The sequence below is a fragment of the Megascapheus bottae genome, chromosome 6, assembly GCF_031878675.1.
Source record: "Megascapheus bottae isolate mThoBot1 chromosome 6, mThoBot2.hap1, whole genome shotgun sequence".
In the NCBI taxonomy this organism is placed as follows: domain Eukaryota; kingdom Metazoa; phylum Chordata; class Mammalia; order Rodentia; family Geomyidae; genus Megascapheus; species Megascapheus bottae.
The window spans coordinates 60,730,623-60,756,584 of NC_143514.1; the positions used below are offsets into that span (position 1 = coordinate 60,730,623).

General features: G+C 47.7%; 2 protein-coding genes across 8 annotated transcripts; one reads left to right on the forward strand and one right to left on the reverse strand.

Annotated features, from left to right (window-relative positions):
• Nucleotides 1–564: 564 nt before the first annotated feature.
• On the reverse strand, nt 565–12,534 carry Utp11 (UTP11 small subunit processome component). Of its 3 annotated transcripts, none has more exons than XM_090335178.1 (8): nt 12,354–12,530; nt 8,531–8,592; nt 6,579–6,681; nt 5,866–5,979; nt 5,242–5,335; nt 5,013–5,143; nt 1,546–1,656; nt 565–826 (listed from the first exon to the last, which is right to left on the reverse strand). In XM_090335178.1, exons 1-8 carry the CDS (start codon nt 12,414–12,416, stop codon nt 743–745), a joined length of 762 nt encoding a protein of 253 aa, XP_090191304.1. In that variant the 5' UTR covers nt 12,417–12,530; the 3' UTR covers nt 565–742. The 3 variants fall into 3 exon arrangements, with proteins under 3 accessions (XP_090191304.1, XP_090191306.1, XP_090191305.1); XM_090335180.1 differs by lacking the exon at nt 12,354–12,530 and adding an exon at nt 12,019–12,199; XM_090335179.1 differs by lacking the exon at nt 5,866–5,979 and having other exon boundaries at nt 12,354–12,534.
• Nucleotides 12,535–16,917: 4,383 nt separating this feature from the next.
• On the forward strand, nt 16,918–25,493 carry Fhl3 (four and a half LIM domains 3). Of its 5 annotated transcripts, XR_016535864.1 has the most exons (7): nt 17,960–18,261; nt 22,688–22,863; nt 22,966–23,140; nt 24,170–24,339; nt 24,429–24,615; nt 24,719–25,029; nt 25,409–25,493. XR_016535864.1 is itself a non-coding variant. In XM_090333799.1 (6 exons), the coding sequence occupies exons 2-6, from the start codon at nt 22,708–22,710 to the stop codon at nt 24,871–24,873; spliced, it is 843 nt and encodes a 280-aa protein (XP_090189925.1). In that variant the 5' UTR covers nt 16,918–16,972; nt 22,688–22,707; the 3' UTR covers nt 24,874–25,493. The 5 variants fall into 5 exon arrangements, 4 of the variants coding, with proteins under 4 accessions (XP_090189925.1, XP_090189926.1, XP_090189924.1 ...); XM_090333799.1 differs by lacking the exon at nt 17,960–18,261 and adding an exon at nt 16,918–16,972 and having other exon boundaries at nt 24,719–25,493; XM_090333800.1 differs by lacking the exon at nt 17,960–18,261 and adding an exon at nt 17,406–17,592 and having other exon boundaries at nt 24,719–25,493.
• The last annotated feature ends 469 nt before the right edge of the window (nt 25,494–25,962 follow it).

Consider the following 25,962-nt stretch of genomic DNA (forward strand, 5'->3'; position numbering starts at 1 on the left):
AGCCTGGGCATAAAAGTTCACTAGGTGCCATCTCCAAAACAGCCAATTGCAAACAAGGTTGGAGCTACAGCTAAATGGTAGAGCACCAACTAGCAGATCGCAAATCCTCATTCAAACCCTGGTATTACCAAAAAGAAAGAGAGAGAAAAAAATTATCCCTGGATAAAGGATTCTGAATAAATGGTGAATAAATTCAGTCTACCCACTGAATAGAACACCAATTACTAAAAACCATTATTTTAATTTCCACTATGAGCATATATTACTTTTGAAAAAGTCAGATATGTATCACAATGGGAAAGAGCTGATCTAATTAAAAACTAGGCTATAAAATATAACTGTAATTACAACTACAAAACACAAAAATACTAACAAAACCTGATGCCTAGCTTTACAAATGGAGGAAATAAAGCAAATTGTGCATAGTTGTTGTTCAGCTCATAGCTTTAGCTCCTAAAATCCGATAAATATTTGTTGCTCGTATAAGGATTGGGATTAAATATGAATTTTAAAAACTTTAGATGTTGTACACAGAAACAAGACTGATTTCTTAATCCACAACAATGCCATGGGGGAAAGTACTTTAATGTTCATAGAAAGGCATCGACTACCAGACTGACAAGAAACCATGCTCACAAACAGAAAATCCACACATTTGGACTAATGGAATCTGAAGTTACTTCAAAAACAACGTATTGCTGATGTGGAATGATACGGCTATTTTATGCTATTTTATAACACTTCAACGTTTTCGACAATGCTGAAATCTATAAATAGCTGGGGAGTTTACTGTTTCTTTCTTCACCTTCACCTTCTGAGTTTTATCCTGTAAAAGTAAAAAGATGATCAGTAAACAGAAAGAGAAAGCTTGTGAGACAGGAAAGCTGAAAAGTTTCCTCAGAAAAAGCCTTTAAGGTATCTCTTAAAATTGAGAAGACATGGAGCTCTCCTGCCCTGGGCAGCCAGTCTATGCAATGACTCGCCAGAACATCCAGACAGTACTGTACTGGGTATGTATAGCCTGCAGATCAACCTAGGAGAGTGCTCAAATAACTGTTGCATTTAAAATTCTAATTCTCATTCTCTCACGGAACCCCAGTTGAGAAAGGCTGACCTCAATGATCTGCAAGGCTAAAGAATTTGACATTTAGAAGAGTAATAATATGAAAGAGGCATCTTCTACTCCTTAGCTCTGCTATTTAACTACACAATGTTGTCTATTTTTAAACACCAATGAGTGACATGCACTGTTTTGTTAACCTGTTTAAATGTTACGGGAGCTGCTTATAAGCTATAAAGTTCATATGCTACCCGATCCTACCCTTTGCTGTTCCAAGGCACTGACTAATAACCCCCTTATTACCTTCTTAATCAAGGAACATTTCCACACTGTCAGAGCAAGAAACACTGGCTCAAACCACTGCCCCTGAGGAGCAGACATTTTCACTGGGCTTGATTTACACACAGCTGAAATTCAGTCTCAGTTAAGACCTTTACAAGGAGAGAGAGGGCTAGAGTATGTGCCAAAGGCTCTCTCGTACTCACCATGAGATCTTTGCGTGTTTGTATTTTCTGGGCAATAATGAACAATTTCTTCTCTCGTTCAATCCTCTGTGTCAAGCAGTTATACTGTTTTTCCCTTTCTTTAGCTATCCGCTAGAGAAGAAACACATATATTTTCGACAAAATAATTAACAGGCAAAAATGAATAAGGAACTGGTTCTTAGCCTATAAATCAAATCCAAATGCATAAATGGTTTCATAGACTCCCTTATTTTCATGGACTACCTTATTGAAACCTGTCATTTTACACATGTAGAATGAGGTCTAGAGAAGAAAAATGACTGCCTAAAAGACACACAGTTCAGGACTGTCAGAGCAGTCAGACTATGCTGATTCCTCTAAAACAAGAATTTTCCCATTGCTATGCTATGCTAAGCTTTTTCAAATACCGTGTAACCACCTCAGTTACCTAAGATGATTGTAGCAATGTACTGGAAATCCTACACAATGTGAGCAGGGAGCAACCGAAAGGCCACTGGCCATGGGTTGATACCTGAGACTCTTAGAACACAGATGGCAAAAGGTTATTTTTTCACGGAGCTGACCTGAGTATATGCTCAATGCTAATGCCTCAGAGGCCATTGGTTCCTCTAAGAAACTGATGATACACTGGGCTTTTCCTGAGATAACATGTCAGGTGACATATCCAAAATGCTTGGGATCAAGAGTGTTTAGGGATTTTGAATTTGGGGGGTTGGGGGACGTGGAATATTTGCATGTACATAGTACACATTTTAGACGTATCTGCAAGCAAAGTTATTCCATATATTCCTCTATACAGCTTGAAGGTAATCTTTCACATTTTCAGTATACCTGAATTCTGACTGTAACCCATCATATGAAATCAAGTATGGAATTTTCCACTTGTGGCATCACGTCAGCACTCAAAAAAGGTTTCCATTTCTGGAGCATTTTGGGTTAAGAATGCTCAACCTGTTAGAAGTATTTGCACAAAATTTCAGTGTGGGAGGTGAATGTTCATAGATCTCCTAAAGCCCATTCATGGATTGTTCACCCACTCCAAGTTCCAGACTTGCAATCCACCCACAAGCAGTCTCGTAACAAAATCTGAACAAAACAATACCAGACAGAAATGGCAAGATCTAAACCTTCATAACTTCTAAGAACTATGATGGTGAACTACTCTCCACAGGAGTTTGGAAAACTATTCTCTTTAAGGACTACCACCATACTTGGGAAACGTCAGCAACATAGCTAATTGAAAATACAACTAATTGACAAACAGGGTTATCACAAGAACACTAGTCAGCCGGCTCCTCAGCTGGAAGTGTTATCTTCATAAAGAAGAATATTACTGGGCTCCAGACTTCAACAACTCACCCATTCTAGCATAGTCTCACAGCAGTGGTTTCAGACAGCTTTTGTTTTCACTTTATTGCACAGACTGTCAAATTTATGGGATTACCCAATATAGTCAAACTAATTAGGGGTATTTATATTACTAAAGCAAGTTTAGCTGCCTCTGAGCGAGAGAAAACTGCTGTGAAATTAAACATTGGAAGCAAAACTGATGCAGTGTAAATGATTCAAATCAAAACAGAACAGCTGTCTGCTTGAAACACATTGACAGCATTTTTTTTTCCCGAATGAATCAGTCAGAAGTGAGAGTTCAACTCTAGAAAGCTTTGGGGAATGACATATCTGCCTCACAACCCTGTTAAGTAAATGGAAACCACCATAAAAAAAAAAAAGTCAAGGGCTGGGAGTGTAGCCTAGTAGTAGAGTGCTTGCCTAGCATGCATAAAAGCCCAGGGTTCAATTCGTTAGTAGTACATACGCAGAAAAAAATGGAAATGGTACTGTGGCTCAAGTGGTAGAGTATTAGCCCTGAGAAAGCTCAAGGACAGTGCCCAGGCCCTGAGTTCAAGCCCCAGGACTGGCAAAGAAAGGAAAGAAAGGAAAGAAAGAGAGAGAGAGAGAGAGAGAGAGAGAGAGAGAGAGAGAGAGAGAGAGAGAGAGAGAAAAGAGAAAGAAAGAAAGCGAGCGAGGAAGAGAGAAAGAGAGAAAGAGGGAAGGTGGGAAAATAAGATGGGGGGTGGGGGGAGGGAAATGGAGACCAAGACATGAGAGAGGGTATCAATGTTTGTGAAGTAATGCATCTTCTATCTGGTAAATATAATGTAACCCTTCTATTAATTACAATAAAAACTATATGAGGGGCCGGGAGTTTGGCCTAGTGGTAGAGTGCTTGCCTAGCATGCATGAAGACCCACGTTCAATTCCTTGGTACCACATACTTAGGAAAAGCCAGAAGTGGTGCTGAGGCTCAATTGCTAGAGTTCTAGCCTTGAGAAAAATCCAAGGACAGTCCTCTGGCCCTGAGCTTAAGCCCAGGATTGGTAAAAAAAAAAAAAAAAAAAAAAAAAAAAAAAAACTATATGGAAGAAGAAAGGAAGAAAGGAAGGAAGGAAGAAGAAGGAAGGAAGGAAGGAAGGAAGGAAGGAAGGAAGGAAGGAAGGGAAAGGAAAGGAGGGATGGTGATAGGTGGGTAGTGGTGGCTCATGCTTGTAATCCTGGCTACTCAAGAGGCTGAGATCTGAGGACCTCAGCCCAGGCAGGAAAAGTCTGTGAGACTCATATCTCCATTTAAACACTAAAAAGCTATAAGTAAAGCTGTGGTTCAAGTAGCAGAGCATTAGCCTTGAGCAAAAAAGCTTAGAGACAGTGCCCAAGCCCTGAGTTCAAGCCCCAATACTGGGATGCGTGCATGCATGCATACATACACACACACACACACATGCGTGCATACACATACACACACACACACACACACATGCGTGCATACACACACACACACACACTCCACAAAGCACAGGATCAGAGTTGGATTCAAACCAAGAACCTAAGCTCCTGACCATTGACTGGATCACAAAGTAGGCATACTGGAAAGTGCACTTGGAGTAATCAAAGTCTAGCTTACAAACAGCATCTGACAAGCCGAGCACAGTGATTCACTCTGTAATCCTAGCTACTCAGGAGGCTGAGATCCCAGGATTGGGGCTCAAAGCCACCCCGGGTACTAAAGTCTGTGAGACTTATCTCCAATTAACCACTAGAAAACTAGAAGTGGCAATACGGTTCCACCAGGAGTACAGCTGTAGCCTTGAGCTGAAGAGCTCAGAGGCAGTGCCTAGGCCCAGAGTTCAAGCCCTGAGACCAAAAAAAAGCGCATCTGACTTACACTCAGAAAATTTCAAAATTTTGAATACTCTGAACCATTTCCTAGCCTACAAATGCCTTAAGATTCTGAGGAACCCTTCCGCACTTTCACCCCAATCACCAAGTCCTCCTTCCACTATGCTAAGACAGTGGTAAACTCTGGTTTCCTTTAACTATTGAATACAATGGCCAAGAAAAATTTTTAAATAAATGAATAAAAGACTCAAGAGTCTTCCAAATTCCCATGTGAGCAAAACGGGGAAAATTACCTTAAGTCGAGTCTGACGAGTAACTCCTTTCACTTTTTCCTTCTGTAAAGTCTCTATCCTGGGTCTATTAAATACTCTGTCGACTAGTTCCGGGGCTGTTTGCAGGTGAGTAGCAATATCAAACTGTTCAACTAAAAGTGAAGACAAACTTTAAGACACTGTCCATCTCTAACACTGGCCCACAATAATAATATGGCAGGTTGTCCCAGAAACCTTCAACATTTCATACCTTCCTTTTTGGTGTCAAAAAAGAACACATGCTTATTTTGCTGCTTCCCCTGGAAATCCAGCAGATGGAGCTCTGATTTTAGTCTTTCAATTTTCTAGAATATAGAATATGTATGGTCTTTAATATGAGTTCTTCTGTACTCTGATATGAATTACAGACACTTAGAACATTTCACGTTATTATTATTATTATTATTATTATTATTATTAACAGCTAATCAAGAATTCATTTGACTCTTCAAAAGGAGAAGAGAACCAAAATTTATCAAGAAGCAACCAATTTACCAGACACCAGGCTAGATATTCCACAAAACTCAATCTTTATAACAGAGCTATAAAATATCAATGAACAAACCCTGGGGCTTACAAATGACAGAGTCTGAATCTACCTTTCATTTGTCTCATTCTCAAATTTGAACTGTACTTTCCAAATGTTTACTTTTAAATCTTAACAGAGTCAAGCATACTCTACAGTATGCCACAATACCACTTAAGCCATACCATTTTCCCAATAAAGCACACTACAAGACTATAAATGCCAGAAGAAATCAATTGGTAACTTGAGATTAATGGATTTCTTCCGTTTCTCAGCCAAGAATCCTATGTCAGAACAAAGAGTTGTTACCTTAGCTTCCGCAATCCTTTTCATTTCTATGTATTTGACATCCTGTGTTCTCATCAGCTTTAGCTGTTCCGGAGTTACTTCTTCCTTAGTCTCCTTAATAATATGAACTCCATCCTAAAATCCAAATTTAAAACATACCTTCCCTATTAGAATATGATCATTAGTAAGCTATTGGTTAGAACAAATGCAACCCAGTCAATGCTGCCTCACACACAGTAACACAAGGTACTGGTTCTCTTAAGAAGTAGGTTCACTGCATCCCCTCTAATCATCTACTACTCTCAGAAAACTCTAAGTGGAAGACAACTTGCACACAGAAGCAGAAATGCACCCTATTCAAGCAGGGGCAGGTCTGCCTTAGATAACAGCACCTGGACCAACTGCAGAAGGGCTAAAGCCAAGGATCCTTCCTCTCCATTGCCTCCCTTACCTTTATTTTTTCTTCCCTCCTTCCTTCCTCTGTCTCTGTCTCTTTCCTTCTTGCCAGTCCTGGGGCTTGAACTCAGGGCCTGGGCACCATCCCGGAGCTTCTCTTTGTTCAAGGCTAACACTCTACCACTTGAGCCAAGCTTTTCTTATTGATGTTGTACTAAAGAATCAAACCCAGGGCTTCATGCATGCTAGGACACTCTACCAAGTCACATTCCCAGCTTCACCTTTATTTTCAAGAAATTAAGAATCAAAACACCAACTTTAATATACTTTGTACCCACCTGGAGTTTAACCCGAGTCATTTTATAATAGAATTCATCTGGATTTTTTTCAAGAGCCTTCTTCCGAAGAGCTCTGAGGAATTCTTGTTTTTTATGATAGTCACTTAAAAAAAAAAAGAAAGAAAAAAGTTAAATGAGATTCACTGTGGATGGAGGGCAACAATACATACATACACACACACACACACACACACACTGGGCAGACTTCATGGGCATTTAAAATTTGATGTAAGCTGGGAATGGTGGAGCACTTTTAGGAGATTAAGGTAGGAGAATCACAAGTTGGAGACATCAGCCTGGACTACAAAGCAGAATATTTTGTCTTAAAAGTAAAAAAAAAAAAAAAACAACCTGTAAAAGTTCACACAAAAATGATTACTTGCTCCTCTAATCTATATCCCACTGAGTTAGGCTGGGTCCTCTGGAGAGTCCATAATCCTTCTTTTCCAATCATATCTAAAATGAACCATTCCGATCCCACATAACTCTTTGTTATGGAGACCAAAAGAAGCCCCAGCTCTCCTTGGATGGGGTTCTGGTACAAGTTCTAGCACCAAATAACCAGTATGTTTGAGAAACTACATATTGCCTGAGCCAAATGACTAGAGTGGTAGATTCTGAAGCAATACAATGTAGGTTTGAATCTGAGTTCCTCCTTCACTTCTAGCTGAGTAACTGTGGAACAATTAGTACACTGTTCTATATGCCAGTTTCATCTGTAAAATGCATATAAACAGTAACCTGGATGAATGTAAAAATGTAAATCTCTTAGAACACTGACACGCCAAGTCATAACACATGCTTATTAGGATTAGTTTCAAAAAAAGAAAAACCAGCCGGTACGGTGGCTCATACCTGTAATCCTAGCTATTCGGAAGGCTGAGGTCTGAGGATCAACCTTCAAAGTCAGCCCAGGCACAAAAGGATCTGAGACTCTTAAAAATGGAAGTGGGGCTTGGCTCAAAGGTAAGGCAATAGCCTTGAGCTGAAGAGCTCAGGGACAACACCCAGGCAGAGTTCAAGCCCCATGACCCACCCAAAAAAAAAAAAAAAAAAAAAAAAAAGGGGGAAGTGGAGGGTAAGGTGGTAGACTTGAGCTGAAGAGTTCAGGGACAACGCTCAAGCCCAGGGGTAGGGCGGTACAGTTCAAGCCCTATGACCCACAAAAAAGAAAAACCAGTACACTCTGGGACTTACACCAAGAGCATAAGAAAGACTTCTGCTGACACAAACAGCTAGCACATAACTATAAGCCCATTGTAAATGAAGTGCTATAGAAAGAGAAAAATGGTCATGGTTTGTTTTGGTTTGGTTTTTTGGATTTTCTTGTTGCTGTTTGGTTTTTTGTCAGTCTTGGGGCTTGAACTCAACACCTGCGCACTATTCTTAGGCTTTCTCAAGGCTAGCACTCTACTACTTGAGCCATGGTGCCACTTCCAGCTTTTTCTGTGTATGTGATACTGAAGAATCCTGCAAGCTAGGCAAGCATTCTACCACTAGGCCAAACTCCCAGCCCCACATAGTTGTTTTTAAAAGTGTTTTGTAAGTGTTTTCATCATCACCCATGGGCAGGCTCACAAATACATCTTTCATATCTCTTCATTCTGTTCCACACACAGTAATATAAGAGACTCAACAAAAGAAATTTTAGATCCTATCTCTTACTTCAGGAAAAGGGAAGGGAAAAAAAGGATTCACCATTTGGCTCAAGCACAAGGACAGAGGGTAAATCAAAACCAGTAAGAGAAAATGATCTGGAGTAACACAGTAAAAATTATTTATAATGTAGCTAGTTTAGAGAGAAGTTTGGGGAGAGAGAAAAATATCCAGTGGACTTCCAGAGCTCTGGCCATCTTATCAATGGCAGGAATTCCTTTCCAGTTGGATACCGGCACTCAGCTGCAGGGAAGTTGTAAGCTTTCTTGGCAGCACCCCTGCCAGACTAGACTTACTCTGCACGGAGTTTGTAATCTTTCTTTTTCTCCAGAAGACCCAGATGTTTTCGAAAGCCAGGCTAGAAGACAAAAAGAATACATTTAACCTTAGTTCTCCAGCAAACATATGTTCAAATCAGTGTAACAGCTGATGGGACCAAATCTGCAGGGCCCAGTAAATCTATGTCCTTGGAGCCGACCCATTGCTGTGTTCCTTCCCCTTCCCCCTAACTGGGCTCTGCCCAAGGATGAGAGGGACCAAGCAGGTGCCAAGTCACAAGCAAAGCACTGCCATAGTAAGTTTCTTGGCCTATTAAGGTCAGAGAAAGGCAACAATGACTCGGCACTAAGCAAGCAGTTGCCAGTTGTACTAAAATTACTACTAACTTAATCCAAGGGCTTAAAAACTACTATGAGAGAAAAACATAGTAACAGGATGCAACTGTGGTAAGGGAACTAAATTTAGAATCTGGAGAATTAGGTTCAAATGCAAGCTTTACCTCTTCACAGTCTGTGACCTTGACCAAGTCACTTAACTTCTCTGAGCTGCTATTTCCTAACTGTATAATGAGATGAGTAAAGCCAGGTATGGTGAACTCTAAGGCAGGAAGATGGCCAGCCTGAGCTACATGGTGAGATGCTGTCTCAAAAAGAGAAAAGGAGCCAGGCACCAGTGGTTCACATCTATAATCCTAATTACTTAGGAGGTTGAGATCTGAGAATCATGGTTCGAAGCCAGCCTGGGCAGGAAATTCTGTGAGACTTTTATCTCTAATTAATCCAAGAAACCAAAGGTAGAGCTGTGGTTCAAAGTGGTAGAGAGCAAAAGAAGCTCAGGGACAGTGCCCAGGCCCTGAGTTCAAGCCCCAGGATTGGTCCCTCAAAAAAATAGAGAAAGGGAAGAAGGGACCACGATCTCAGGGTTCAGTGGGCCCCTGTAAGTGGCAGAGCCTATATAAGGCATGTCACATGGAAGGTACTCAGTTTACATTTACAGTCATCCCTTGCTACATTACGGTTCACTTATTATGGTTCACTGTTATCGCAGTTTTGTTGTTGGATTTTGTTGTTCTTGTTGCTGTTTTGCCAATCTTGGGGCTTGAACTCAAGGCCTGAGCACTGTTCCTGAGCTTCTTTTGCTCAAGGATAGCACTACCACTTGAGCCACAATGCCACTTCCAGTTTTCTCTGTTTATGTAGTACCGAGGAATCAAACCCAGGGCTTCATGCATGCTAGACAAGCACTCTACCACTAAGCTACATTCCCAGCCCTACTGAAGGTCTTTTTAAAAAATATGTAAATAGTGATTGCTAACCTATGAAAGGAGTTACAATCCAGAGAACCCCATGATAGATGAAAATCCATGAAGTAGCAATAAGTGAACCTCAATAAAGGAAGGGACTATATAATACTGCAACTTTACAGATTTTCACCTATCCTAGGAGTCTCTGGAATGTAACTACCCCTTGGGCCATAGGTCCACTTCCTGTTTTCTAGTGGTTAATTGGAGTTAAGAGTCTCACGGTCTTTAGTGCCCAGGCTGGCTTTGAACTTCGATCCTCAGATCTCAGCCTCCTGTGTAGCTAGGATTACAGGCATGAGCCACCGCACCCAGCTAAAGTAGAATTCTCAACAGTCACCTTCACCACCTTTTTTCTTTCAAGAGATACAACTCCACACCTCTTCAACAGAAGATAGCATTTATTTTAAATACAGCCAAGGGAGTTTGACAGAAAGGAAACTTAAGGGTCAAAAGAACAATATAAAAGGGCTGAGAGCATGGCCTAGTGGTAGAGTGCTCACCTAGCATGCATGAAGCCTTAGATTCGATTCCCCAGAACCACACACACAGAAAAAACTGGAAGTGGCACTGTGGCTCAAGTGGCAGAGTACTAGCCTTGAGCAAAAAGTGTTCAAGGACAATGCCCAAGCCCTGAGTTCAAACCCCAGGATTGGCAAAAAAAAAAAAAAAAAAAAGGACAACATAAAGCAGAAATCTTAAAATCTCTGGCACAGTAACTCACACCTGGACCCAGTTCTAAGAAGGTAGAGAGGCAGAGAGAGGTCTGAGCCTGACCCCAAGGCCAAAATGAATGACTATCTGGGGACTACCTAAAGCAAAAAGGACTGGAACATGGGTAAGGTCCTGAGCTCAAGTCCAGAATTTCATCATCCCTCCTAACAAAAAAATTTTAAGACCTGTCATATTGCTTGAATGTACATGTGTTGGTCCAGAGAGAAAAGGAAACCTGACATCACCTATGTAGTCTATTTATCCCCTGCATATAAGGTATCTTCAGTTGCTCCCCAACTGCCTCACTAAAGGAAGAACAGGATAAAATTTGGAGTATCTAAACAGGAAGTATTGTAGTCAATATGCTCATCCATCTTTTCACCAAGGCCCTTTCCTCTCCCTTCCCACTAAATAGCCTTCAATTCCTGCAGACACACTGCCATGACCACCAGCCTTCAAAGCCACTCTGTTACTTCAAATCTTCTTACAACAATACACCAATCTCTGTAAGTATCAGTTCCCACTTGCAACATCATACATCACAGGGATATGATATTACCACCTTGTAGAGCATGTAGGGATGTGCATTGTATATTGCAATGTTCAAGATATGCACCTTTATGTGGGGAACGGCCAGTCTGGGCTACACAGAACTTCTCCCAACCAATCAAGTGATGGCTTTGCCTTAACAGGCAAACCGTTCTCCAAGTCCACCAAATTTAACCATGAGGTGCTCTCATCATCTCAACCCCTTTCCACACATATTCCAAGTTCGCAATCTTTCATGTGCTCTTATGAAGTTCTATTATTATATATCTCCTAGTAGTCTCTGGATTCAAAACACCTGGAGGTAACGTTTTGCTTTGCCACTTGCCAGCTTTAGCTTTGTCTTTGAGCGAAATACTTAACCTGTTCAAGCCCTTGTTTCCTCATCTGTTAACATGAGCTACTTCTAAATAGTTTTTGTGAGTTCAATGGTAATGAATATAAAATACTCTTCATTTTTTGTGCACTCCTAGACATTATTAATTTTAGATCAATCTGCCTATACCCTCCTATACAAAATGGCAAATTATACTGTGGTTCCAACACATCACTGAGCACATAGCAAGTGCACAATAAATGCTAATAAGCAGACTGTCTCGTGTCTTAAGTCAAGTGAACTTGAGATATATCCTTCCCCTGCTGCTCCCATCTAAAATGAGGTTGAACTTAAGATATCCATAAGGATCCTTCTGATGTGATTTCTGACAACAGCCATGTGGAGAAATGAATTCTACGTAGGCACGTGCTTATTTCTATTCAACCTTCTCACACAGACATCCTTCTGGGAGACCTGGTATCTACCCATCTATCCTGCCTGAGTTGAGTGTCTGTAAATGGTAATTATCTATTTGTTCTATCTGATTTTAGTGTCTGTCAATGGTCAAGTCAATCTCTGGATCTGTTTCACAGGCATAAACCATGGAAGATCCCATGCTTGGTACCGACCCATGTATTCCGCAGGCAGAGCTCAGTGTCGGGTATGGGTTCCAATTCTAGCTTCGGCCTCAACTTCCCAAGGGAAGGCTGGGCACTTGGCACACACCATCTCGCTTAATTACCCACGGAAACCTCCGCAGAGCGGGTCAGACTGTCCCCAAGGGGAAGGTGGGGACAAGGAAACTGCGCCCGGCCTCGGCCCCGCAGCCCCGGTCCAGCGACCGGGCGTCACCGTCAACACTTCCCTCTGTTACGCGACCCGGACCCCTGAGAGGTGAGGGAGTCAGGGCGGGAGCGGCTCGTAGAGCAACCCGCCAGCGCTCGTGAGGCCGATGAGATCCTACCTGACTTCGCTCTCGGTGTTCCCGCTGGCGGGACTTAGCCGCTTTGCGAAAAGCCGCCGCCATTGCCGCTGATTGCTGGAAAACCTCCGACGACAAGGATACCACACCGCCTGGATCACAACGTCGGTCTAGGCTACCGGAAGCGGGCCCGGCCGCCTAGAGGCTTGGAACCGCCCACTTCCGCCAGGCAGCCTATCGGAAGTCTGCTTTTCAGGAAATACGTCGCCAAGCTTGGAGCTCTCGACAAGCTGCTCCTGGGAGATGTAGTTTTCTCCGTCTAGTCTTGTGACTCCACCTAAGCCAGCTCCCTCCCCGAGGCTGGTCCACGAGTCCGGAGACCTGGCCTCAGCGCTCTGCCGCGCGTTGGCACCTGGGAACACGTGGTCTGGGCATTGCCTCCGGCTGTGGCTGGCTTGTGTGTGCTTATGTCGTCACCTGCAATTCTGCCCTAGTTGCATTATTCATGCTGTACATTGAAAGCTAGGATCAGTGTGAATCTTACAGTTTACCTGTAAAATGCACTCTGTGAAGAGTCTTAAAACCAAACCTGGCTCTGCCACTGTCTTACTGGCTCTATGACACTGAGCGAGTTTCTTGACTTTAATGAGCATCGTTCGTCTCACCCATAAAAGGCGGATAATAATAGCATGCACTCTGCCTCTTAGGGCTGTGGAGAGCACAGAACTGAAGAAGTGTGTCTATGACCCGCATAGAGGAGAATCACCTAATTGCAGTCGTTTCAAAGTTCTAAAGTCACTAACACTGAACACTCAGGAGGGAATGGCTGGTAGATTACCTGGCAAAACCTGTGTTAGAGTACAGTGTTAAGACTGGAACCATGGAATATTATTATTCTGATCCTAACTCTGACACTAGCCAAAGAAAAGTTAGTTTTGCTGAACCTCAAACTCTTCATCTGTAAAACGGTATGATACTATAACTACATGATTGTTGTGAAAGTTAAATGAAGTATGTTTGACATGCTTAATGCTGTGTTAACCTGTTAGTAGGTTCATGAGAAAAATGAAGCTATCATTGTTTTGTTGTTTTTTGTTTGTTGTTGTGTGTGTGTGTGTGTGTGTGTGTGTGTGTGCCAACACTGGGATTTGAACTTAGAGTCTAGGCCCTGTCACTTAGATTTTTATTTTTTATTTTTATTTTTTGCCAGTCCTGGGCTTAGGCTCAGGGCCTGAGCACTGTCCTTGGACTTTCTCAAGGCTAGAACTCTACCACTTGAGCCTCAGCACCACTTCTGGCTTTTTTCTATATATGTGCTGCCAAGGAATTGAACCTGGGTCTTCGTGCATGCTAGGCAAGCACTCTACCACTAGGCCAAACTCCCTGCCCCGTCGCTTAGATTGTTTTCTCAAGACTAGTACTCTACCACTTGAGCCACAGCTCTACTTCTAGCTTTCAGATGATTAATTGGAGAAAGGAGTCTCATGGACTTTCCTGCCCAGGCTGGCTTTGAATCCCAATCCTCAGACATCAGCCTCCTGAGTAGCTAAGAATTTCAGGTATGAGCCACTGTATCCAGCTATCTTTAAAAAAAAAAATCATTACTGACCCTGCCTCAAATCAAGGGTGGGGGGGGGGGCACCAGTGCAAAGCATCCTGAGGCATTTAATTTCTTTTCCACTACGTTCTGTAATTGCATCCATTTCTCACAACAGTAGTCATTTCTTCAGCTGAAAAGAAGAAAATCCTCTTTTTTCCCTTCTGGGGAAATCCTCTTTTCAGAGTCCCCAGAAATGCCAAGTTCAGGAGACCAGTGGGCATGAAAGAAGTGAAAGTAGCTTAAATCTACTATGTGACAGCTCTTTTCTACTCCTGCACTGGATCCTATCCCAACAAGGGCATAGATACCACATGCATCAACAAAACTCCATCTTGTCACCTGCCATTTGAAGACAAGCTTCATCATCCGGTCTGGGTCCACCTTTCTAGCCTCATGTCACTTAAGAAACTCAGCAAGCAGGCAAAGTCATCAGACAGTCGACAGTTCAGGTGGCAGCCCCAGGCACACATCTGAAGTCTCAGCCACTTCCTCTTAAGAAGTATTGACCAAGAGAGGCAGAAGAAGCTGTCACCCCAGAGATGGGGGACTCTGGTGTCAGCCCCATATTGAAATTGCAGTTGCACAACTCTCACCTATTGACTTGTTAAAGCCATGTTGTCAAGATCTCTGCGCCTTATGTCTCTTCCTCATCTTCTCTGTAAAATGATAGCAATAACCACCTCACTTGGTTTTTGTAAAGACTAAAGGAAGTTAAGACTAGTGGAAACATGATATCCTGTGTAGTTAGCAATTAACCATGTTCTCTCTGTGTTCCTCTTTCCCATGCTCTATGAAAATCACTAATTTCAATGTCTACATCCCTGAAGGCTTGGGGTCACAAGGAAAGTATCTGAACAATTTGAAAGAGGGTATTTGTTAAGCCTTGAGATCTCCAAAGGCTCTAGGCATTGCCGTGGTAAGGGTGAGCAATACACCAAGGAAGAAAGGGTATTTGCTCACAGGAGGAAGGAGGGCTTGTGGTTTGCAGGCACCAGAGAGTGATTCAGCACCCAGAGGAAACCATGAGAGGCCTGTCAGCACTGACCCAAGGCTTGCTTTTGAAAATTCTTGCAAGATGAGAAGACAAGCTGAGGGCCTTTGAGCATGAGATAGGGAAGAGCATGCTGTCCAGATACCACTTACCAAAGACTCACTATCCAGCACCCAGGCCCTGCTTCCAACTCTTGCTCAGCCACACCTGTTTCCTAAGGAGGGGGAGAGGACAGATTGGGGACAGGAACAGGGAGTCCATGTGGCTGATCCTTGAACTCCCTGGGGCACATCTTCCTGGGCCAATGGAAATAAAGTGAGCAGGGAAATGTGAGCCCACTGGGGAGGTAGAAATAGAGAGGGGAGGAAAGGGCATAGTCCCCCTGCCCCAGGCTCCTCCTGGTTGGCTGAGCCAAAGGTCTCCTAACTTTCTGTGACCTCTAGATTCCAAGTTTAAGCAGCAGGACCTTAATACTTGATCCTGAAAGAGAATGGAATCTTCACATACTGAAGACCCATTGTGGTGCCTTGGCTCCATCCTGAGAGCAGTGTCAGGAGCCAGAGTCAACCTCTGAACAGATGAACAGACAGAGGCTTACAGAGGTAAAATGACTACAGAGGACATAGAGCCTAATAAGCTCAATGTTGCCATAAAGGGCTTTGACAGTTGCCAGTATGGGTTTGACTAACTTTTCCATTATTAGCTAGCTGTGTGATTTTGGCAAGTTAATCTCTCTGTGCCCTCCACCATTTTGTCATCTCTGAATATGTATATATATATAATTAAATGTATTAATGTTTATCAAGTGTTTAGAGACAGGTACAAAGTAAGAACTCAGGAAATACAGGCTCTCATTAAGGCTGTTCAGCAGAGATTCAGGGCATGAATGAAGAACAGTGATTCCAAGACTCTGCCTTTCATCCAGCACCTTTATTGCTCACTTATAAACCATCCCTTTTTGATGACTCCCCATTTTTGCTCTCCCCTTACTGCAGAACAAACTCCTTCTGTCTGCTACAAGCAGCGTCTTCTCTGGATCACCCTGGACTGAGTCTCCTGTGTGTGCAAGGCAAAATCTCAGAAAAAAAAAAAAGTCCATACATGGGCTGCCTGTACATTTATTAAACTCAATAGCCGAGGCTTATGGTCCTAACTGGGGAAGTAGGGATCCAAACTGAAATAGTATCCATCCATCCATCCATTCACTCATTCCTTCCTTCCTTACATGCCAGGCATTGGTTGTGCCCCCAACTGGGAGTGCACCTCGAAATCCCTGTCCTCATGCCACTTACAGTTGAGTCATCAATAAGAAGCCAGTCATTAGTTTTGAAAAGAAACCAGGTCCAGGTCCGGAGGCTTACTGGGGACCTAGAGAACAGATACAGAGGGGAGGGTCCTTAGGATCCTCAGCTTCCCAAGGTCCCTGTATTTCGCCCTGCATTGGGAGCTTGGGGTGTTGGGGTGGAGGGGAGCCTCCACGGGCATGTGCATCTCCCCTAGACGCCGATGTGGTTTCCAGGGATAGTTTGTTGTTTTGCAAACAGAACAGCAGAACCTCCTCTTTTCCTCCCCCAGCCTTCCAGACTGAAGCTATTTATTCCTAGTGACAAGCCTGAGGATCCCAGGGGGGGTGGCCTCAAAGACCTGGAGGGGCCTTCTGTCCCTGGCAGGCGCCAGTCCTCTCTCCCAGGCACGCTGACAAGCCAGAGGGTCAGAAGTTACCGAGGGTTCCTTCCCTTCTTTGCCGCCTTGCAGGGCCCCAGCCCCTCACACACTCCTCACACCCCTCCGGAGAAGGGCCAGGGATCTTAGGGTCTCCCTGAGCCGCAAAAGGTCCCCACGACCCCAGACGTGCGCTTTGGAAACAGAGGCAGGACCTGCCCGCCCGCCCTCCGAGCCGGGGTGAGGCCGGAGGTGGGAAGGTGGTTATCCAGGCTATTTATTGTCACTCGGTTACCGAATAAAGCCCTTTCAAGGTCAGGTCCTAGGCGTTTGGTCCCCGTTTGGTCCCCACTGACAGGGCCATGAAAGTAAAATAAAAACACCCCTTGTCGAGCATCACACTCGGGGGTAAGCTGGGGTGGGGGTGAGGGAGGAACGCGAGGGCGCGGGAGGACTCTGAGTCCCCAGAGGGGTCCCGTCCCGCCGGGTGCAGGAGGGGGGCCCTGGGGGGATGGAGTACCAGGGTCCCCGGCTGCAGCTGGGGGAAGGGGACGCGGAGAGAGACAGAGACGGAGGGAGAGAGAGAGGGACGGAGAGAGAGCGCGCTGGCGCGGCTGCAGGGGGCCGGGGTAGGGGGGAGTGGGGGGCCTGGGGGCGGCGCGGGGCGCTGGCTGTCGGGAAGGTCGGGGCGCCTGGTTCGGCCGGGCCCGAGGGGGGCTGGCTGGGGCGGGCCGGCGGCCGGCGGGGAGGGGGCGGGGTCTGGCCCCCGCCCGCGGGCTGGGGGGCCGGGGGCGGGGGCCGGGGGCGGGGCGGGCCCGCGCTCACTTCCTCGGAGCCTCGGGGCCGCGCGCCCACTCGCCCGCACCGCCCGAGGTCGCCAGTGCCTTGGCCGCGGCTTGCGCGGCCCCGCTCGGCCCCGCTCGGCCCCGCTCGGCCCCGGCCCCGGCCCGGCAGGTAGGAGCCGCCGAGGGACCCGGCTGCCCGCCCCACCCGCACCGCGCGCGCCCCGATCCCGCGCCCGCTTCGAGGTGAGCAGCCCCCCCATCCCCGCCCGACCCCGCTCCCAGCCCCAGGGCCACTGCAGGCAGAGGGACCCCGCGGGCGGCGGCGCCCCACACCCCGGCCGCGGGCTCCCTCCCGGGCACGCAGAGCCCAGGAGCGCGCCCTTCTCCGACCGCACGGCTGGGCGGGAGCCGCGGCCGGAGAGTTGGGCGGGGGAGGGGATCAAGTTTAAAATGGAACGTTCTAGGGGGACGTTGTCGGGTTAGAGAAACTGAGGCTTCTAGAAAGCCTGTCGAGGAGAGAGACCGGGCGGACGGGGACGCACCGGGGGCCGGAGACCATTCAAACAGGGGAGGGAGCTGGACGGACGGAGACCCAAGGCGAGGGCTGCACCGGGGTAGGAGGAGCGTTGAAGAAGCAGCAAGACGTGTGCTCCCTGAGAACACATAGCTGGACGTTTCCCAGGGACGCGGAGGGCCTGGGGCTGGAGCTTCCTTAGCCCCGTGCTAAATCCGCCTCCGGCCTTAAGAGACCTTGCCTGAGACAGATACTCCTGGCTGGCAGATGTGCAAAGAGATCAAGAACTGGACGTAGAGACAGATCGAGGGGTTGGTGGAAACCAGACGTTCAGCCCTTTGGGGACACTGAGCGATCAAGACGTGGAATGTATAGAAATGGAGATCTCCAGAGTGGAGGTAGAAGCTCTTTAGAGATTCAAAGAGACCTGAACATAAAGACAGCAGCCCAAGTGTGCAGAATGGGTGGAGGTCTGAGATAGACCTCCAGGAGAGACCCAGGCTTGAATAAGGTGTGGGGGTGGGGTGGGCTTACAAATCTATGGGGAGACAGGACTTTTAGATCATCCAGAAAGCAGTGGGCCTGAGACTGTAAGAGAGATTAAAAAAAAAAAAAAAGTAGCTCCATGCACAAAACTCAACCACCAAGACTAGCTTATTTTTAAACTCAAATCTTGGAAGAGCTGCTTCAGCCCTAAGGGACCCAGGGTGAATGAACTGTTCCTCTCCCATCCCTAGAGCAGCTGCCAGGTCTGCTCCCCACCCCCTTTTCCCTAAACTGCTTGGACTTCCAAGCCTTGTTGGGGAGGAAGAATGAGAGCAAAGTAGAGTTTGAGGTTAATGCCTGGTAGTGGGGATGCCCCCCCCCCCCACCTTGCAGGACTTCTATTTCTCTCCTTAAGTCTTCTGTCAACTCCTAGTAGTTGGGGGAGGGGTCTACTATGATTCTGACTCACAGCTGTGGGGCCTGGCCTGGGTCCTCTTAGAGGTGGTATGGTGGTGGGGTGGTGAGGAGGGAGGGAGGGGGGAGTGGGAGTAGACAAAAGGGTCGAGCAGTTGGCATGGGTAATTGGGAAGGCTTCTGGGTATCTTCCAATCACAGGACTGACAGGAGGAAAGCCAAGCTCTGATGTTTCTCTTGTCCTTTTCCACCGAAAAGCTCACCACCCCTTCCACCACCACTGAAGCATCTCCAAGGAGAGGACTTCAGGTTTTAAGGCACAGGACACATCATCTGATACCTAAGCAACCTTGGTCATGTCCTTGCCTGATCAGTGGCCTCTTTGTGTTCTGCCTGCCTTTTGTGAGATCTGATGAGATGATAGTGGGAATGTAGTTTGTGAGGGCAGAACAGCAAGCAGGTGTATACACCTGAGTACCTCTACCAGACCTCTTATAGCTGTACTCACTGGAGTCAGGCTACCTGGGCTGAAGTCACCACCGGTCCCAGTATTCTTCTCCGCCAGACACATGGGCCTCCAACCTCCACTATTCTCTCTAGGTCTGCTCTGAGAATGTCCAGCACACATCCCAGGCCAGCTCCCTGATCCAGGCCTGCTAAAGAGACCTCCTGTCAGACTCCAGCTAGGGGCTCATAACGAAAATACAATGGCCACAATCTCCTAAGGAGTTACCTGCCAGGTGCTTTGCAAGGATTCTCACATTTAAGCCTGAAAACCACTCTAGGAGGTAGGAGATAGTATCATCTCACTTAGTTAGATACACTAGTGAGCTCAGGGCATGTGACTTGTCCAAGGTCACAGGATGCCAAATCAGGTTTATATTTCACACTATGGCACTGTACAGATATGCGGCTATTCTGAGCTTCAGGAGGTTTACTGGGGTGGGAGAGGGATTACATGTTGTGTCTAGGTCCAGGTGTAGTTGTGTAGGCACAGGGGATGCAAGCCATTTGGCAGATCCCATCTTCCATAAAGCCTGCCCTTATCAACCAGAAAGAAATACAAGACTGTTCTTCCCCCCCCCCCCCACCTCCACCCCAAGTCCTCCAGCCTTGCCAGGGAAAGGGGGAGGGACAGGAACAGGCAGAAACAGGTGGGCTTTATGGTGCCCTTCACTGTCCTCATCAGAGTCCAGCTGGATAGAGGAAGAGATCTGGGGATTCTGGGAAGGAAGCAGAAGCCACACCCATTCCCTATTTGGGGTAACTAGTGTCAGAGCCCAGACTCCCAGAGGGCGGATCCAGGGCTAGCCTGGGCCTGGGAAGGTGGCTGCTGCTGCTGCTGCTGCTGGCCAAACTGGGAAGGAAAAGACCTAGGGCATATGGCTGCACTCCATCTGCATGCCCCCCTGCTGTCCTGTGGCTGACAGCCTGGGCAATCCTCAGATACTAGGCCAGAGGAAACCTAGACCTAGTGTCAGGGAGGGTACTCTACACCCTACAGCCTAGACCTTACCCTAGAAGTTTCTGCTTTGAAGACCCCAGCTCAGGTCATCGCATGCTCCCCCTGGAGTGTTAACTGGGTGTTCTTCCATTGGACAGAAGGGAGTTTTCAAACTCATCAGCCCCAAAGATTGAAGCCCTCTAGGCTTAGGGTGTCTGTTGGCGCCTGAAGTCTGAACTCCAGGCCAGAGCACCAGTGTTGGTGAGCGTTTCCCGTTGGGGGTGGCTGAGAAGAAGAGGGCTTTTTCCTTCAACTCCAGCCAGGGCAGGCTCTGGGGACTGCTAGTCCAAGGAATCTACTAGGGAGGGAAAGGGGGTTGGTGGGTTCCTTTGTACTTTCCCCAGGCCCATAGTGCAGGGTGAGAACATCCACTTCCTGTGGGTCCTCATGGTTCCCTTCACCACCCAGTTCTCAAGGAGCTTCATGGTGAAGGGAGCCAGAGCTAGGGAGCTTGGACTTTGGAGCCAGAGACTGAAATCGGGCTGTAGAAGGGACTGGGAACCCCACTTTCCACACACATACACATGCACACCCCTGTTCCTCACACTCCTGTTCCACAGGCAGCTGTGGGGATGACCTCATCCCACAAACATGCTTTGTTCCTGAGAAAATGGAAAGTGTCTGAGGTTTGGTGGGGGGCTGGGTGTCTGTAGCAATAACTCTCAGGACTCCCCTACATCCTACTCCCCACCAGAGAAGGGGTCCAGATTGGGGAAGACAGGTCTCCAGTGCCTCATGCTCTTCCATCCTTCACTCTCAGTCTCAGATTCGAAGGACTCAGAAATGGTGGGCAGAGGCTGTTCTGCCTGAAGCAGGGGAATATAAGTCATGACCCAGAGAGAAAAAGGATCTTAGAGACTTTGAGATGCACCCAGGAGAGATGTCTGGCACGAGGTGCCCAGGGGGGCACACTGGTCTTGTCGCCAATTCCTTTCTGCTTCCCCTGGCATCTCATTTTCCCTTTTTCTCCCTCTTGCTGGCAAAATCTGACATCTGGCTGTCTGTGCCAGCACAGCTGTGGCAACTGTTTGCAGCCAAGGCTGCCCGGGCTGGTATAATCAGAGAGACACAGCAAGGGTGGAAGGGGATGAAGGCAGAGGGTCCAGCTGGGGACACTTAGCTGTGTCCAGCTTGCAGGATTTCCTTCCTGCCTAAACTTACACGGAACGTCTCAAATTCCTCTTGCTTGGCTGATCCTCCTGGGAGGGGAGGCCCCATTTCTGACACCACCCTCCACGATTCACCAGTCCAGCATCTCTCTAGCATTCCGCCGTTTCCTGGATCAGGATGGGGCCTGAACTGCCCCTTCTCATTCACTAACTTCGCAGTTCAGAGCTGTAGGTAAAGGTTCCTTTATACCCCTCGGGCTCAGGGGCAGGTGAAAAGCCTGTCCATCTGGTGAAGGGTAGGGGGCTTCCTGTCCCTGCTATCCTGGGACAGTAGGGACAGTAAAGGCTAAACTAAGGCTGGGCAGGAAATGAGTCACTGACCCAGGAAAAGCCCCTTCCCCCCTCCCAAGATCTGCCAAGGCCAAGATAAGAAAACAACCCTGCTTCCTGATTTTATTTTTCCTGACCCTTTTCCACTTTTTTACAGAAATAAATATGTAGGACTCTTGGATTTCCATAAGCACCCCTTCCCTAGCCGTCTTCCCTTCCCTAGCACCTGCTGCCATCTGGCTCATCTGATATTTCTGGTGCCTGGTTCTTCTTGTATTCATTTGTTTGTTTGTTTTTGTGTGGTACTGGGGCTTGAATTCAGGGCCTGGATACAATACCTTAGGGTTTTTGTTGTTGTTGTTTTTTTTACTCAAAGCTAATGCTCTAGCTGGGCACAGGTGACTCTGCTTGTAAATCCTAGCTACTGAGGAGGCTGAGATCTGAGGATCGTGGTTCAAAGCCAGTCCAGGGGACCAAGAATTTGACCTAGTGGTAGAGTGCTTGCGTAGCATACATAAAGACCTGGGTTCAACTCCTTGGTACCACATACACAGAAAAGCTGGAAGTGGATGCTGTGGCTCAAGTGGTAGAGCCACTGTGGTTCAAGTAGTAGAGTGCTAGCTTCCAGGGTCAGTGCCTGGGCTCCTGAGTTCAAGCTCTAGGACTGGTGCATGCGCGTGCGTGCGCGCACGCACACACACACACACACACAAAGTTAGTGGTCTGCCTACTTAAGATACATTTCTACTTCCAGCTTTTTACTGGGTAATTGGACATAAGAGTTTTATGAATATTTCTGCCCAGGCTGGCTTTGAATCACAATCCTCCAACCTCAGTAGCTTGGATTGCAAGAGGCAGCCACCCACACATCTAGCTTTCCTGCTCTTTTTTTTTTAATGCAAATTGCTTTTTGCCACAGGATTAAGTTAGAGCCATTCTGGATGACCCATACCTCATGTTCCCACTTTCCATTCCTAACAGGGCTCACTCACACTGCCACAATGAGCGAGACATTCGACTGTGCCAAATGCTGTGAGTCCCTGTATGGCTGCAAGTACATCCAAACAGACAATGGCCCCTACTGCGTGCCCTGTTACGATGACACCTTTGCCAACACCTGTGCCGAGTGCCAGAAGCTTATTGGGCATGACTGCAGGGTAAGACCAGACAAGGCAGGGCAGAAAGAGGGTGGACCCTGACAGGAGGAGGCAGAGGATGGGTCCACCTCTCCCGGGTACCAGTATCCCTGCCCCCTGCAGGAGCTATTCTATGAGGACCGCCACTTCCACGAGGGCTGTTTCCGCTGCTGCCGCTGCCAGCGCTCACTGGCCGATGAGCCCTTCACCTGCCAGGAGAGCGAGTTGCTCTGCAATACCTGCTACTGCAGCGCTTTCTCCTCACAGTGCTCTTCCTGCGGAGAGACTGTCATGCCTGGTATGTCCCATGCCTGGCACCACTGTCAGGCCTTCACATGTGCCCCGTACATAGATGGAGGCACAGTATGGGTAGCAAACACAGCATGATCCTAGAAATCTGGCGTGCCTGTGACTTCCGGGGAGCTTGGGGTGCATAGGGATTGGTATGCCGAGTCTGCATAAGAAAGCTGGGCAGTTGCAAAAACTGATGCCTGCCTAGGAGCTAGGCATGTGTGGTATGTGAACCTGAAAGGTGTGCTAAAACTTGTGCTTGGTGCATTGGAACTTTGTGGGAGGAGAAATTAAACCAAGTATATGTAGAGACCCACAAGCTTGCCTGACAGACATGTAAAGACCTAGCATGTGTGGAGAGTGACGCGTTAGGAACATGGAGGAGCATAACATGAAGCCCAGCACTGGTGGCTGACACCTGTAATCCTTGCTACTCAGGAGGCTGAGATCTGAGGATTACTGTTTCAGCCAAAGCAGGAAAGTTCATAAGACTCCCATTAACCAGCAAAAATTCCGAAGTGGAGCTGTGACTCAAGTGGTAAAGCACTACTAACCTTGAGTGAAAAAGCTAAGGGACAGTGTCCATGCCCTGACTTCAAGCCCCCAGTACAGACACCAAAAAAAAAAGTACATAACATGTACTACACATAACATGCTTGGGACATTAGTAGTTAGTGTAGGAAGAGATTTGCTTGTGTGATATATGTGGGATCGTGTGTGTGTGTGTGTGCACGCATAAGGGCTTAGCATGTACTAGTTCACATGCTGATTACATGGGGGATGTTCAGATAATCTTATCAGACATATAGAGGAGGATTAACACATGTCCCTAACATGTGTGGAACACAGTGTTCAGTGTTTGGGGAGAGGCTAGCATGTACAGTATATATGGTGGTGGTCTTGCTGCATGCATGTGTGTGGACACCATCCTGTTGAGGCTGTAGAAACAGTAGGGATGACCGGGGAGGGTGATTAGTAGAGAGTGGCCCCCAGGACGTGGGACACAGCACCTAAATGGGACCCCTATTCCCCACAGGATCCCGGAAGCTGGAATATGGAGGCCAGACGTGGCATGAGCACTGCTTCCTGTGCAGTGGCTGTGAGCAGCCGCTGGGCTCCTGCTCCTTTGTGCCCGACAAGGGCGCTCACTACTGCGTGCCCTGCTATGAGAACAAGTTTGCTCCTCGCTGTGCCCGCTGCAGCAAGGTGGGGGCTGGGCCAGCGGGCTAGGGGTAAGGCCTGCTGTGTGGGATGGGAATGCCCACTCCCCCTGCTGATGGATGCTACCCCTGCAGACGCTGACCCAGGGGGGAGTGACCTACCGTGACCAGCCCTGGCATCGAGAATGCCTGGTCTGCACCGGGTGTCAGGCGCCCCTGGCAGGACAGCAGTTCACCTCTCGGGATGAAGATCCTTATTGCGTGGCCTGTTTTGGAGAACTCTTTGCACCCAAGTGCAGCAGCTGCAAGAGCCCCATCACAGGTGGGACAGGTGGAGGGGGGGTGCAGGCAAGGGCTGGGTGTGGTAGTGGGTACTGCTGTGGGGTAGGAGTCACCCCAGATCTGCAGCACTAACCTCTCTTCAGGACTTGGTGGAGGCAAGTACGTGTCCTTTGAAGACCGACACTGGCACCACAGCTGCTTCTGCTGCGCCCGCTGCTCCACCTCCCTGGTGGGCCAAGGCTTTGTGCCTGATGGAGAGCAAGTGCTGTGCCAGGGCTGCAGCCAGGGAGGGCCCTGAGCCAGGGTTCCTGGCCTGGGCTTTCCCAAACCAGGGCTCCAGGACTCCAGGACTCTGGCTCCTTTCCTGAACCATCTCTGGGACCCAGCCCCTCCCCAGAAAGAGGCTTCTCCTGAGCTTCAAGATTGTCTCCCCTATTCCATCACACTCCAACGGGTACTCACTGACCCTGGACCCCCAAACTCAGGCTCTTTGGGATTCAAGGCGTGCTACCCCAAATCTGGGTTCCAGAACTGAGCACTCTCTTCATAGTTTGAATTGCAAGATCAAGCTCCCTTACCCCAAATCAGGGCTCTAGATCCTCAGGCCTCGGAATCTAGACTCTGGGGCCCAGGTGCCCTTCAATCTAGACTTCCCTGCATCCTCCTTAAATTTCCTATCCGTGTCTGAGAAGTCCTCAAACATCATCAGTATGTTTTTTTTTTTTAATTCCATCCTCAAGAGCAGCGAGGGGGCGGGGAGGGGCCTCACTGTTAGAAGGTCCTAAGGTACAGGGGGCAGCCCACCTTATTTCCATCTTCTCATTTTATTTCAGCTCCATCTAGCCCAGAGATGGGCAGAGAGGGGTGGGGGCTAGCTCACCCCGTTCCAGATTCTGCAATAAAGCAGTGTGAGGAGGCCCCGGCCTTTGCGTGTTGGTCTATCCCGGAGGGTGACAAAGCTTTTCTTTGCAGACTGAAGCTCTTCTAGACTTCTGTGGGATGGGAAGCCTCTCCCCACCCCCGAGGAAGGGGATCCCCCTCATCAGCTACCGGGCTGTTCCTAACTCGGCCTGCCAACCTCCTGCTGGCAGAGGGCTCAAGCTCCCAGTAGAGAAGGGAGGTCCCAGACTGGAGCCAGGAGACAGTGGGGTTCTCCTCCCCTAACGGCTCCGCCCCAGTCCCCCCCTCCGCCCACCTCCGGGCGGGCGCCCAGATTCCCCAGCCAGGCAGACCCCTCAGCCTTTTAACCACCACCCCCACCCCCTTCCCGAGGATTAGTGGGGGCGGCCCGGGATCGGCTCTCTCGCTTGCCCGCCGCACGTTTTTTTGCCAAAAAAGGCAAGGATGCGGCCGCACGCGCCGCGGGAACATCTGGATCCGATTCCCA

Excerpts from the sequence above, each read along its gene's own strand:
- Fhl3 (XM_090333798.1), top strand. The coding sequence starts at position 18,231 with ATGTATAGAAATGGAGATCTCCAGAGTGGAG. Across the intron at positions 23,141-24,169 it reads CGGAGAGACTGTCATGCCTG|GATCCCGGAAGCTGGAATAT; the intron begins GTATGTCCCATG and ends TATTCCCCACAG. Across the intron at positions 24,616-24,718 it reads CTGCAAGAGCCCCATCACAG|GACTTGGTGGAGGCAAGTAC; the intron begins GTGGGACAGGTG and ends ACCTCTCTTCAG.
- Utp11 (XM_090335178.1), bottom strand. The coding sequence starts at position 12,416 with ATGGCGGCGGCTTTTCGCAAAGCGGCTAAGTCCCGCCAGCGGGAACAC. Across the intron at positions 8,593-12,353 it reads AACACCGAGAGCGAAGTCAG|CCTGGCTTTCGAAAACATCT; the intron begins GTAGGATCTCAT and ends TTTGTCTTCTAG. Across the intron at positions 5,336-5,865 it reads AAAGGATTGCGGAAGCTAAG|AAAATTGAAAGACTAAAATC; the intron begins GTAACAACTCTT and ends TCTATATTCTAG.